General features: G+C 41.3%; 1 protein-coding gene across 1 annotated transcript in view; it reads right to left on the bottom strand.

The window, feature by feature from the left end:
• LOC131492807 (large ribosomal subunit protein uL16-like) overlaps positions 1 to 10867 on the bottom strand; it is a 29968-nt gene extending 19101 nt beyond the window's left edge. Inside the window, exon 1 of the mRNA XM_058696650.1 lies at positions 10860 to 10867. Coding sequence (XP_058552633.1) covers positions 10860 to 10867 — 8 coding nt within the window. The remainder of the gene's footprint in view (positions 1 to 10859) is intronic.
• Between the last annotated feature and the right edge of the window lie 2990 nt (positions 10868 to 13857).

Below are 13857 nucleotides of genomic sequence, written 5' to 3'. Positions count from 1 at the left end.
TGAGTTAATTGTGTGGCTTTAGCTTACAAAACTATTATGAGATTAAATTTGAACCACGATCTGAAATTGGACCCCAAATCCACTATCCTTTCATGCTTCCATCTTGTCTCCAGGATAGAGAGGTTCTGTCATCAACAGTGGAGCTACAGATGGCAGAAAAGATCAAAGGACGATGAGGACTCTCAGGAGAAGCTGATAAGGTATGTTGAGCTCAGAACTTTTATTGTCCCTAATTTTTAAAAGGAGGTTGAATAGAATTTTGAAAGTGAATGACGTTTTGCTTTGTTCTTGTTTCTTTGATGAGATTTACTCATCAGAAAGTGATGATGTTTGCTACAATAAGAGTGATATTTAAACCCAGTGTCATTTTTTTTAATTAGTCATGGTATTTCACTTACAAAATGAAAGTTTTATAAAATTATAATTTGTAACAGAAGTACATGGTGATTTTGTCCATTTTCTTGATAAGTGGAGAGAATGAAGATTATTGTTGAACAAGTCTGACAATGACAATAACCCCAAGTCCATTTCAATGGTTCAAAAAGAGATCAAAAGGAATTTCTCCCTTTTAAATTATTGTTTTACTGTTGAATAATTTACTTGGAAAAAATTTCTTGAGAAGTCTCTTAGGGTCACTGAAGCTAGTTTTGATAACAAATTTAGGATTTGAGAGGAAGCAATGGCCTGGGAAAATAAAACTTTGATCAGTAATTGTCTAAAATCATAGAGATTGTATGATTAGGGTGTTAGGAGGAAATTGGAGCTATTTTGGGGGAATTAAAGAATCCATAAAATGCAAACAGCCTGATTTTCTTTATGGATTCTATGAAATTTCAAGGTAATTGTTTTTTCTATATTAGGTCATAGCACAGCTTTCTAGACCCAGTTTCAGGTCCCCTTGTCCAAATTGTAACCTGCCCCCCCACCCCCACAGCGGTGTGGAGTTGTGGTAAGAGCTCTAAGTAGCTTGAAAATACTGTGGGAATCACATTGAAGCTGGCTTCAGGATCCTAGTTTTGCAGGACTAGGTCACTAATAAGCTGCAAAATCCATTTTCAAATGAAATATACTTATTCTAAAAGAAAAGGCCTTTCAAATGAGCAAAATGCAATTCTAGGTCTTAAATTGGGGCATTAACAACGGCTGAACTTCACTTTGATTTACTTAAAAAACAAATCACCAAAACAGGGTGCTGGCTGGTTTTACCCCTTTTCCTCTGTGGTAGGATCACTTCTACTTTGTTTTAATATGGGACATGCGGGTGGTCTATGAGATGTACCGATAGTTAAAAGATAATTCTTTGGGCATTTCACTGGTTTCCTCACTTCTGTTCGTGTTCTATACAATTTATGCACATATTGCTATTGAAATATTTTTTTACAGCCAGTTGAAATTTATGGATAAAGTACTACCTTTACAGCTTGGGTTAAAAGCCATTCCTTGTCTAATCCCAACCTACCATTCTGATCTCACCTTCAATCCTTTATCACCACCTCTAGATGTGTGCACACGCGCGTGCGCGCGAGCGCGCGCGCGCACACACACACACACACACACACACACACAGTTTTAACCACAACATGGTACTTGCCCTTTTCTTTGCATATGCTGTTCACACTGCCTGAAATACTCATGACCCTCCTGCCATTGTAATCCCAGATTAAATATCACTTCCTCTTTGAAGCTATACTGAACCTGCCTTTCATAGTCGCTCCCTACTCCGAGCTCCCAAAGCATACTATAAACTCATCATTTTATGGAATTCGCCAATCATAGTCTAGTAATCCATAAGCTACAAGACATTGCCCACAAACAATAGCTGCATAGGGATTGGCTTTGCTCTTCCAGTTTGGTACCATTGCTCTTGTAACTTCTTACCTTGCTCCTCTTATATGCTCTGGGGTGAAAAAAGAATAGACTTGCTGGCAGTACCTCTTGGACTTAAGTAAATAATGGAAAATGTAGAAGAGGCTGGTACTAAGAAATGACAGCAAGGAAGCAGGGGGATTTCTGTCACCCCAGGGTGGTCTATCCAGACCGACTATGCTCAAGTGGCCATCCCTATCTGGAGGATGCATGCAAAATAGGCAGAAGCCAATCAGAGATTACCAGTAGAAGGAACACATTCTGCTTAAATCTAAGAAAAACTAGGATTAGATTAAGGATGTGGAAAAAATAATAACCCTCCCCAAGTGTTGAAATTTCTGTAAAACCATTAGTCATATGTTGTTTTAATATAAGGATTAGAAATATAAGTACATGTTTATGCTGAGGTATTAACAAACACTAGTTCAGCTTTTACTTTTAATCTGGAAAAGTGTAATAAGCTGCTAACCACAGTGTTAGAAAGATGGGCTTATTCAAAGCTATAGACTTGGTTGGTAATACTAGTTACGAGTTGCCATTTATTCAGTGCCTGTTAAATCTCAAGCCCCGTGAGGGAGGCGTCACAACTGTATTTTACTTTGACATATTTTATTTGACTTAATCCACACAAGATACTTGTAGGCTAGGTACAATCATCCCAACTTTATAGAGTAGACAACTGATGTCCCAAGAGGTCGAATAATTTGCTCAGTGTCACCCACTTTGTGAGTGGAGTCCGAATTTGAATTCCAGTCTTTCTGCCTCCAAAGCACATGTTCTTTCTGTCATACAAGGCTGCCTCCCAAAGTAAGTTTCGAAGAAAGAAACATCTACGAAGAAAGACGGAGCTTCTCAAAAACTGTACCTGCAAACTCACATCTGTACTCAATAGCAAACAATTCCATTAGTTAAGAGAAATGTATTTCAGAAAGCAGTTTGGCACATGAAAAATGTGCCTACCATACACAATGACTACAAAAATACTTGAAATAAATGATCAGATGTAGTTATCTCTTGAGGCTTTTCCATCACTGTCCAGCCCAACCTCGTGAGATCAGGCTGAGGACACCATGTAAAAGTTGTGACCCATGGCCCTGTTGGTCCGTGGCCCTGGCCCCCACTCATTCTTCTCTCTGCTTCTCTAGACTTCCTATTTTCCAACCCTGCGTCTGGTTACAGCATTCCATGCTGTCTTCCTCACTTTATTCTCTGTCTTACACAGGGTTCTATCTCTTCTGGGCACAGCCGCAGTGATTCCCTTGGCAAAGCTCTGGTTCTGGTTTGGTAGTGTAGACCCAGATGGATACTTTGTCAGATGCCCCTATGGTGGTGTTTATCCAGGAGTGGTTTGAAGATCACTTCTATACAGATTACATTGGAGGAGCCTTGAAGAATATCTGAGTTGACTGAATCAGGACCTCTGGGGAGTAGGTCCTACAATCTGCACTTTAATAGGCTTTCTCGTTGATTCTCTTTTTTTAATGCTTTATTTCGAGACAGAGGGCACACCACGTGGGGTAAGGGCAGAGAGAGAGAGAGAGAGAAAGAGAGAGAGAAAATCCCAAGCAGGCTCTGCACTGTTGCACTGTTGGTGCAGAGCCTGACGCAGGGCTCGAACTTGTGGCCATGCAATCATGACCTAAGCCGAAATCAAGAGTTGGATGCTTAACCGACGGAGCCATCCAGGCGCCCCTCATTCATTCCTTTGTGACCAATATTTTACAAGTACTGCCCTCCATTTCATGTGATCCCTGGGCGTCCCTACCCTTTCTGTCATCTTTTGCAGGGACTCCCACATGTGACAGCTCACTGGTCTGACCTGAATATACTATTGTTTTGTTCCATTAGTGTGTTTAACTGAGGGTGATCTATATTGCTTGGGCCTTTTAGAAAATCACATACTGGGAGTGACTGTCTGCCCTTTGCAATCACAAATGTAATTTTCTCTCTACTTCACATATAACCTGACTTTCCCCAAAGCCTCATCTGTTTGTGGGTACAAATAAAGCCACTTAATGGTTATAACCCAAATTTCACTGACTCATGCCTGTGCCTACATAATACAAAACCGCAGTTCCCTGCATAATTCTCCCCCGGTATTTCTGGGAGGTCTTGGAAGGTGCCTCACAGGTGCTCTCAGTCCTGCTTCTCTGCACTGTGCTGCTGGTTGATGTGTGTTGCTTTTGGAGTCATTTAGACTGTGCCTCCCCATGGCTCCAAGGCTGGTGGCCTCCCTGAAGATGCTGATCTGCATGACCAGGACCAGGTGCGCGCTCTCTCTCTCTCTCTCTCCCTCTTTCTCTCTCTCTCTCTCTCTCTCTCTCTCTCTCCCTCTCTCCCTCTCTCCCTCTCTCCCTCTCTCCCTCTCTCCCTCTCTCCCTCTCTCCCTCTCTCCCTCTCTCCCTCTCTCCCTCTCTCTCTCCCTGTGCTCTTATAGCCACAAGCCCTCAGGAAGCTGAGAGCTGTGCTGTGTTCCCAGGCCTCCTGATGGGGATGAATCCATTCTGTGCTGGACACAGAAGTGAGGAGGATACTGTTTGCTCTGATTCTGTGTTTTTTTTTTTCCCCAACACTATTACTTTTCTGGATCCCCAGGGTCCTTTATGGAACTATTTCATTTAATTTGTGCGTGCAGCTTCCCCTTGCCGCCCCCCCACCCCTTATATCCATCCACTTGTCCTGGATGCCCACAAGAAAACCACATACCCCCAACAAAACCTCTGTGAAAAATCTACTCCTTACAGACACTTCCACCCATGTCTGGATCTCGGAAGCTCCTTTCAACTTAGGTTGGGACTCGTCCTCTCCTGACCCATGGCCACATGTGACACATTCCTGAATCCAGTGAACCTGGCTTGAGAGCTACTAAAGGGCCTCCCTGGGGAAGATGTTTTAAAATTTCGAATGTAGGAGAGGCTGTCAGAGTGAGAGAGCCCAGACAGTACTGATCCTGAAAGTGTACTTATTTTTCCTTTAAAAGAGGACATCTGATCTCTAATTGAAGAAGATGAAAGCAAAAAGAGAAGCAGAGAATTGAACCACATGCAGGATTCAGCATTCTAAATGGTACACATTCTCCCCTACCTTCCTCCTCCTTTACCATAGAGTGCCAGCTGTCACCAGAAGCTGTTTCCAAACCAATTACCGTTCCTTTATCAGAAAGGAGGATAAAATCTTCACAAAGGAACAGATGACTGGATGCCATTGGTTCTTCTGACTCTGGAACTGCTTTAGAAAGGAAGTTGCATCTTTGCAGAATTATTATTATCAATCAGCCTTTATTGCTTCAGCTTTCTTTATTGCATTCTAACACACAAAGTAATGAAAACATATAATAAAGAGAATAAAACACGTAATGCATCACTGTGCAGATATTGCAATCATAGCAAATCCAATGTAAATGCCCTACAGGGAATACTTGAGCCTTCCAATACATTGCTAACAGTTTGCATGATACTACATCACATTATTTATCTACTAAACCTGTCATGCTCTGCTAAATATTGTGCCAGCATCAACCCCAAATAGTACTACTCCTTCCCATCCTCCAAACGGAAGGCATATTTCTTTGCTGTCACTGGTTTTAATGTTTGCAAAGAGTAGCTCCAGCTCCTGAATAATTAATGCATAACGATTACTAAGCCACGGGTAGTTTACTATTCTAGCCCCTCTGGTCTTTGCAATGTTGCTTGCTTTAATATGCACTTCGAATTGGAACCAAGAGGTAGTAAAAGTCATTAAGACGGCATGAAGCTAAGTCAATAATGATTTACAGAGTTTGGATGCATTCCTGGGTTTTTCATTCTTGGCTCTCAAGCCCCATCTGCTGCTCATGTTCTGACTTGGTCTCCCTTTTGCAAATGCTTCTCTGATGACAGGGTTTCCGCTCTGTTTATACTTACTTAAAAGAGTCAGCTCTCAAGAGTTCAGGTCAAGTATACACTTCCTTTGTGGTAGTTCCAACTTTGGAAGAATAATAGCAGTGACTCAATACATTTGGAATACTTCTGCCAGATAGATGCATGTCAAGAAACATCATGATCTCAAATGGTATGGGTGCCTAGTAAATGATGATAATACTTGCAAGGGTGATTCACCCTATAGAAAGGTGTTAAAAGCTAAGTAGGAGGACTTTAAAAAGGAGGACGAACTTTTTCATGGTGTGATGGCAGAGTACTAATGTGAAGACTAACTCTTCTATGTGCTGCTTGTGGTTTCTACTCAAAGATGTTGCTATATATCAACTGAGACTTTAATAATTCCTGTGTGGAGTAAGCTGTTTCCTCCCACAGGGCAAAGATTGGTCACTTTAGTGGACTTGCCTTTGAGCAGGAATGATCCAGTGCTTCAGGAGCATCTAATGAGAAGATGTGACTATGGCAGGGTAAATGCCTCTTGGGTAGACATTGGAAAGAGAACTTGTTGCTTCTAGACGGCCAGTGACTCAAAGCTTGTTCTCCTTCATGCTCGGTCTGTGGCTAAACATATATACTATAGAAATTTGGACAAAATATTTGTGAGATAGTGGTGAAGAAAAGAATGTTGTAAACACTATGCCATATTAACCAAATGGAGGGCTGCTTACAGCTTGTTTGCTCAGTGTTTTCCTTTTATAGCATATTATGCCATTTCTCTTTCTTTTAGAGTTCCTCAAATCTCCCCAGGAAATGAAAAATGTTTAGAAGTAAATATATACATGCTTTGAGTCTGGTTCTGTAGATTACAAAAAATCTCTGAATTCTCTTATGATAGGGATATATTGTTAATTCTTTGAGGTGGTTTGGAAAATGTCTTTGACTTGTAAATGGACCCTGGTGATCTACATGTTAGCTTAAGTCTGAAAGGTCAAGCTTGCTATTTCCTCCTCACCCAGCCGACCAAGCCTTCTGTACTATAATTGGTGCTTTGCCCTTTCGAGTTCTTAAATTGTTGCTAGGTCTAGCACTAGGTTAAATGGATGGGACCCTTATTATTGGTAGAGCAAAGAGAAGTGAGGCTAAGTGTATAAATTGCTCCATGAATGCAACTGGTTTGCCAACAAACCACTTGTTAGAGAAGAATGAGGTAGAAGAGAGATCTGCAGGATGACCTAAAAGACCCCACAGTAGGGTGTATGAATAAAAGATTGAATATCAAAATCTCTGAGTACTTTGGAGAAATAGAAGACACTACAAATTAGCATCGCTTTCCGTAACAGATTCCCAGCAGAAGAACCCCATTGAGCCAGATTTCTCCACCCCTGATAATGTGCAATAGGACCATTGAATGCATTCGTGGTCTAATTGGTTGGTTGCTGATTGCCTTAGTGAAAGGGGTGGGAGTGACAGGACTCGGGGAATCCCAGGGGAGACTGCAAAATGCTTTGATTTGGTCCTAGGGACTCTCCTTACCCCATTGCCCTATCCTTCCAGATATCAGGGCCCCATCTTCCTTTCCATGTGTTTGTGGTTACTTGTGTGAGTGACCCAAGCCATCGAAATTGGGGAGCGGTGACTGTCCCTATCAGGTGGGTTGAATGGAAGTGTACAAAGGTCAAATGAGCATCAGTCTCGCTTATCATTTGGTGGGTAACACCCAGACTGTTGGGGTCTGAACCCTGGCTGTGCTGCCATGAAGCTCTTGGGCGGCAGATCTGAGTAGCTTCTCAGTGGTCCTGTATTCCTGTCCATGAGATCTCTCCTCCTGCCATCTCACCAGCCATGAAATTATTTTCTGCACTGAATGACGTGGGGGTACCAAAGGTCCTATTGTTCCAAATTTGTACCATCTTTTACCTGCACTTCAGCTTGTCAAACGTAAGTAATATATTTGACTCCATTGTTCTCTCCTCTGCTTTCCTATTCCTAAGGTCGTGAGTAATTCATAATGTATCACTGGAGTTGGGGGAAACACCTTGTGGAACATATGAAGGAATTCCAAAGAGGGAGAAGGCTGGGGGGAGGAGGTTGAATCTGATTAAAAGTTACAAAAATATTATCCTGCCATATTTATGCTTAGGTATGCAAATCATTTAAAGTGTATGGGATCTCAAGTAAGTAATTTAACCTCCGTGTGCCTCCATTTTTCCATTTTTCACAGCTATAACAATTGCATGTAATTCTTAATGTTGAGAATATTGGAAGATATAATGCATATAAAGTACTTTATGTAAGTACTGGGCATGTCACATAAAGATACGTCCAATGTGAAGGAGTAAGCCATCTTTACCAGTCTGGAAAGTTGAAAAGCTAATATAGCTTCCTAAAGCTCCTCGCCATAGCCAGGGATTGGGTCGTGTTCTCAGCATCCCTGGCCATGTGAAATAGGGAAACGGATTTGGGATTTAAAATCAGAGGACCTGAGAACAAACTGAGGGTTGATGGGGGGTGGGAGGGAGGGGAAAGTGGGTGATGGGCATTGAGGAGGGCCCCTGTTGGGACGAACACTGGGTGTTGTATGGAAACCAATTTGACAATAAATTTCATATAAAAAAAAATAAAATCACAGGGCCTGGATTTGAATGCTGGGTGAACCTCTTACTATTTGACTTTAGGCCTGTTCCTCAAGGCAGTAGTTTCCTGTGCAAAACAAATCGCCACACACCCTGTGACTTAAGATAACAGAACTTTAGTCTTCTATAGTTCTGGAAGCTAGAAGTCCAAAATCAGTTCCACTGGCCCCAGATCAGGGTGTCCGCTGGGATGTACTCCTCTGAAGGCTCCGGGGGACAGTCCATTCCTTGTCTCTTCTAGCTTCCGGGGGCTGCTAGTACTTCTCGGTTTGTGGCTGCGTCACACCAATCTCTGCCTCCGTGGTCATGTTGCTTCCTCATGTGTGTTTGTGAAATCTCCCTCTGCTTCCATTTTATAAGGACCCTTTGATTGCGTTTAGGGCTCACTTGATAATCCAGGATAATCTCTCCATCTCAGAATCTTTAGTGTAATCCCATCTGCAAAGATCCTTTCTCCTTAGAAGGTAGCTTTTATAGGTGCCAGCAATTAGGGCATGATATTCTTGAAAGGTCATTATTCTGCCTGTTACCCCTGACTTCTCTTAGTCTTAGGTTTTTGTTTTTTTTTTTTTTTGTTTTTTTTTTTTTTGTTTTTTTCACCTCTAAAATGGGAATAATAGTACCAAACTCACAGGTCATTGTGAGGATTAATCCAGTAACCCATGAAAATGCCTTATTAATGCTAATGCCTTAGCCAGTAGTTGCTGAGAGATCTTCAAATATCCATTTGAACTTTCCCAGCTGCAATATGCATCCTGCATTCCTATGGCAAGATACAGTATGCAGCCTGTGTTTTCTGAAATGGTGTTAGGATTGTACGAAGTTGAAAACCATAGGAAGTTGCCAGTTTTTGCTCAGTTCAGACATTATAGGCCTGCTCTTTGCTGGACGCTCTTCTGAAGATGAGAATGACAGGGATGAAAAGCCATGATCTTGAAGAATTCTGTTCTTGATCTATTCCATTTGGGGTGCACAGACACACACATTTGGGGACACAATGGTGGGTGGCCTGGCAGCATGGTGTTGGAGTGCTCGGGTATGGGCGGGCATGGAGGGGGCGGGCTGCTCATCTTCATGGGTGGGGGGGTGGTAGCACTGGAAGAAGTTCCCCTGGTCTGCAGGTCCAACCTGCCTCAGTGGCTTTGTAGTTGCAAGTAGAACAGATCGTCCCTATGCCCTTTGGCTCCTGAATTTGGGGATGAAATAAACAACAATATTGTAGAATGAGATAAAAACACAGACTTTGTTCTCCAAAACTCGAAAGTCATGAAGACCTGTATTGGGGGGATGCTATGGATTTAGCACAAAGAGCCCAGGAAGGCTCTTAGTCCTTTTCTCCCGCTTCCCAATTTAAACATGCCTGAATCTTTAATAATCAAACCAAATAAATTATGAAATAGCCAGTGACAGCTGGTTGGTTTAATGGAGCTGGCCCTGGAAATAGATTTGTAATTCTGTCGTGTTGATGGGAGAGAAGATGTTGATCAGCATGTTCCTAATTCATTACCATACTAGCGAGGCCTGCTGCCTCGCGATTTCCTATCAGGTTCCTTGTTGAGCCTGCAGTGGAGGTGGATGTGGGAATGTGTCATTCATACCTATTGGGAGTAAATGTTGTTTTCTCTTCTAAATGTATTGTTTTAGCACTCTAAGTAATTATTATATGAGAGGTAACAATTGTACTTCCAGTTTCAGAGGACTGATAATTTATGGGGATCCTATTTGGAGAGACAGGGCATATTTATCAAAAGATAACAATTCCCAGTGGCATATTCCAAAGTAACAAATGAATGGCTCAGACAAGGAGTTTTAAAGACATTTGGAAGAGCGTGGTGTTTGGGCAAGACTCCACTGAAGAGGTGGGCCCAGAGCTGAGCTTTCGAGTGTTGGCAGTTAGGAAGGAGGCATTTAGGAAAGGAGTCTGGAGACATAGGAAGGGTGGCACCAGAAAGAGACATAGACAGGAATGTGCTCATGTGCTCTGGGGACAGAATTTATATCCTTGTTGATGAAGTAGTATGATTAGAGCCAGATAAATATAAAATAAATTTGAATAGAGAATTCAGTCCACATTCACTCATTCGTTGATTTATTCATTCATTCGTTGATTTATTCATTCATCGGTATATTAAGAGTACACCATGTGCTGGCCTTGACCCTGAGGTAAAGAAACTTGTATTTTATCATGTTGGCAAAGAGAAACTAAGAAGGCTTTTTTTTTTTTTTTTTTTTTTTTTTGACCGTTGGAGGAAAGGAAGATCATGTAAGATCATGAAGTAAACTACAAATCATGACTTGAGAAAGTTCATTTGGCTGCCTTGCATAGAGTGAATTGGACTGGAGAGATCTTGAGAATGGAGAGATGAGCTAAGGAACCATTGCAGCCAAGGGACTTGGATAAGAGAGGTAGCAGAAGGAATGGATGCAGGAGATACTACTATTGGAGGAAAAGTGGTTGTTCTTCTGTTTCCATAACACTTTGTAGGATGTGTTGTTTGCTTACCTGTCCATTTCCCCACCAGACTGTGAGCACTTCAAAGACAAAGACCACACCCAATGTCTTGTGTCTCCACAGCCCCAGGCTCTGGGCCTGGCACACTGTAAGTCCTCACCAGGGGTCTGTTGACTTTCTAGTTATCAAAAATGGATGGGATGTGAGAGGTGAGGAGAAAGAAGAGTCTGAGAAGGCTCAAGATCTCAAACCCGGGAACAGGGGAGGGTTGGTTACTCATTATCAACAGGATAAGAGATGGTCACTGCAAAATTGCTACTTAGACATGTTCTGCTGCTCTCACTGGTCAGGCATTTGTGACACTGAAGTGACAGTGAGACACTAGGACTGACTTCAGTTTCTAGTTTACATTTTATTTTATTTTATTTTATTTTATTTTATTTTATCTTAGTTTATCTTATTTTTTAAGTTTAATTATTTTTGAGAGAGAGAGAGAGAGACAGAGACAGACAGAGAATGAGTGGGAGAGGGCCAGGGAGAGGGAGACACAGAATCCAAAGCAGACTCCAGCTCTGAACTGTCAGTACAGAGCCCGATGAGGGGCTGGAACTCCTGAAACCATGAGATCAAGGCCATGAGCTAAAGTTGGACACTTAACCAACTTAGCCACCCAAGTGCCCCTCTAGGTTGCATTTTAGAAGAGAAACAAAGGGGCAAGGTTCTAAGAGTTATTTTGAAATCTTAGGAGGGGGACAGGGAGGAAGTACAGTTTGTGAAAGCATATTCTTTCCTTTCTGGTTTTCTATTCGGGGACAATATAAGATATAGAAAGGGCCTTAAATATTTGCTTATAAATGGAGGAATGAATTTCTAGTGATTCATATGCTTTGATAAGAAGTCCAGTCAGACTCTTTTCCTAACACCCTTAAAATCATACCTCACAGATCTGGACCATCCTCTTGGAAAGTGGCTTGGCAGACAGGCATAGGAGCAATCTTTTACCCCAGTTTTAAGTTTTTACATACAAAAAAAATGAATAGCTTGGTGCCCATTGTGAATAATTCAGTCAAGTAATTCAAACAACAAAGACATATATGGAACAGAAAGTTAAAGTCTCCTTCATAGCCCTCCATCTAATCTTTTCATTAGAACTAGCTATTGATAAAAGTCTGGTTTGGTTTTTTTCTCACATATTTTAATCGTCCACACAGGCCTGGAGAGATTTTATAATACATAAGTGAGGTCAGACTATACATATTTGTTTTAGGATATCTTTTTTCTTTTAACATCTATGATCTCTGATATCCATGCATGTAAATCAGTGTTGTGCCTTTAACAGTTGTATAGTATCCCATTGTGAAAATGACAGTTGACATTATTTAGGCATTTGTTGTAAGTCAGCATCTGTGCTAAGCATTTAATATGATAATCCCATTTATCATTATGCCAGTCCTAAAGGGTAGATATTTTTATTATCTTCATTTTGGAGATGAGGAAAATAAGAGATTGGGTAGGTTTCCCAAGACCACAGAGTTAGCAAGTATCAGAGATAAAACTTTATTTCAGGTAATCTGATTTCAGCATTTTTATTCTATCCTGCCCTTTTATGGATCTACCATAATTTATTTAATCACCATTAATGGGCACTTACTATGTTTCCATTTTTTTCAATTCATTCATTTATTCATTGAACAAATATTTTTTGAGTGCCCACGACCTACCACACATTAGTTTAGGCACTAGGGATTCAATAGTGAACAAACTAAACAAAAATTCCTGCCCTTGTGGAGTCTACTGGAGAAGATAGACAAGCTAAGTAGGTAAATATATATAATGAAGAAAGAAAACAATATAGCAGTGAGGAGAGATATGAACTGTTGTGGGTAGAGAGTTGGAATTTTAGAGAGTGTTCAGTTAAGGCCTTTTTGAGAAGATAATATTTGAGCAAAGACCTAAAGGAAGCAGGAGCTCCAGTCTTGTCTCTGTCTGGGGGAAGAACATTCAAGGCAGAGGGAACAGGAACAGGAACAGGATGAACAAAGGCTCTGAGAAACAGCAAGGAAGCCAGTGTGGCTGGAGTGGAGTGAACAAGGGGAATAGCAGTAGAAGACAATGTTAAGGAGGAAAAGGTATCAGATTACGTAGTTCTTCTAGGTCTTCTGGTACAGAGTTTGGCTTTAACACTGGGCGAGTTGGAAAGGTATTGAAATTTTTAGCAGAGAAGGGACAGAATTTCACATTTTAACATCATCAAACTATTGAGTATAGACCGAGGGAAATGAAGGCAGACACAGGGGTTCTTGCCGTTATCTAGGCAAGAGAAAATGGCGGCTTGGATGATGCTGGCAGGGATGAAGTGGTTGAATTCTGGGAGCATTTTGAAAGTAGAGCCAATGGGATCAGATGTAGCATGTGAGCATAAAAGAATCAAGGATGACTCCATTGTTCTGTTCTTGAGCAATGGATATATTAAATGCGAAAAATCTGTTAAAGGTCCACAAGGAGATAGTAAGTAGAGAGTTGCATATGGGGTTCTGGAATTCATAGGAGAAGTCCAGACTGGGTTATAAATTTAGAGGTTGTCAACATTTACAGATGATGTTTAAGGATAGGTGCCCAAGTAAAATCACTTAGGGAGTAAGAGAAGATAGAGATGTGGGGCAAGAATGAAATCCTGGGTCATGCCAACCTTATAAAAAGGCTGAAATCAACATTCTTATACATATTCTTTGCATCTACATGACGTTATTTCTTCCAAGATTTTTCTGTTGATGGATCAAAGGACATTTTCTTCTTTTTTAAATTTGGTGGTTGCGCATAAACTGGCCTCTGTATCAATCTGTATTCTCAGTTGGAAGCAACAGAAGACCTACGACCTTCAGCAAATAGTTTTCTAATCCATTTCCTTCCACTAAGGAAATGTCAGAGTCAGTACTGACTAGAAGCTGGAGTAGTGGGCTTCAAAAATGAATGAAAACCAAAGAAATGCTGTGGGCTGGGCAGCAAGAGAGATTTCATCAAGATGGTGCCGCAGCCGCTGTCGACCCTG

This window comes from Neofelis nebulosa, chromosome 1 (assembly GCF_028018385.1).
Source record: "Neofelis nebulosa isolate mNeoNeb1 chromosome 1, mNeoNeb1.pri, whole genome shotgun sequence".
Classification (NCBI taxonomy): Eukaryota; Metazoa; Chordata; class Mammalia; order Carnivora; family Felidae; genus Neofelis; species Neofelis nebulosa.
The sequence above is the reverse complement of the archived record's forward strand: the minus strand, read 5'-3'. Positions and strand labels throughout refer to the sequence as shown.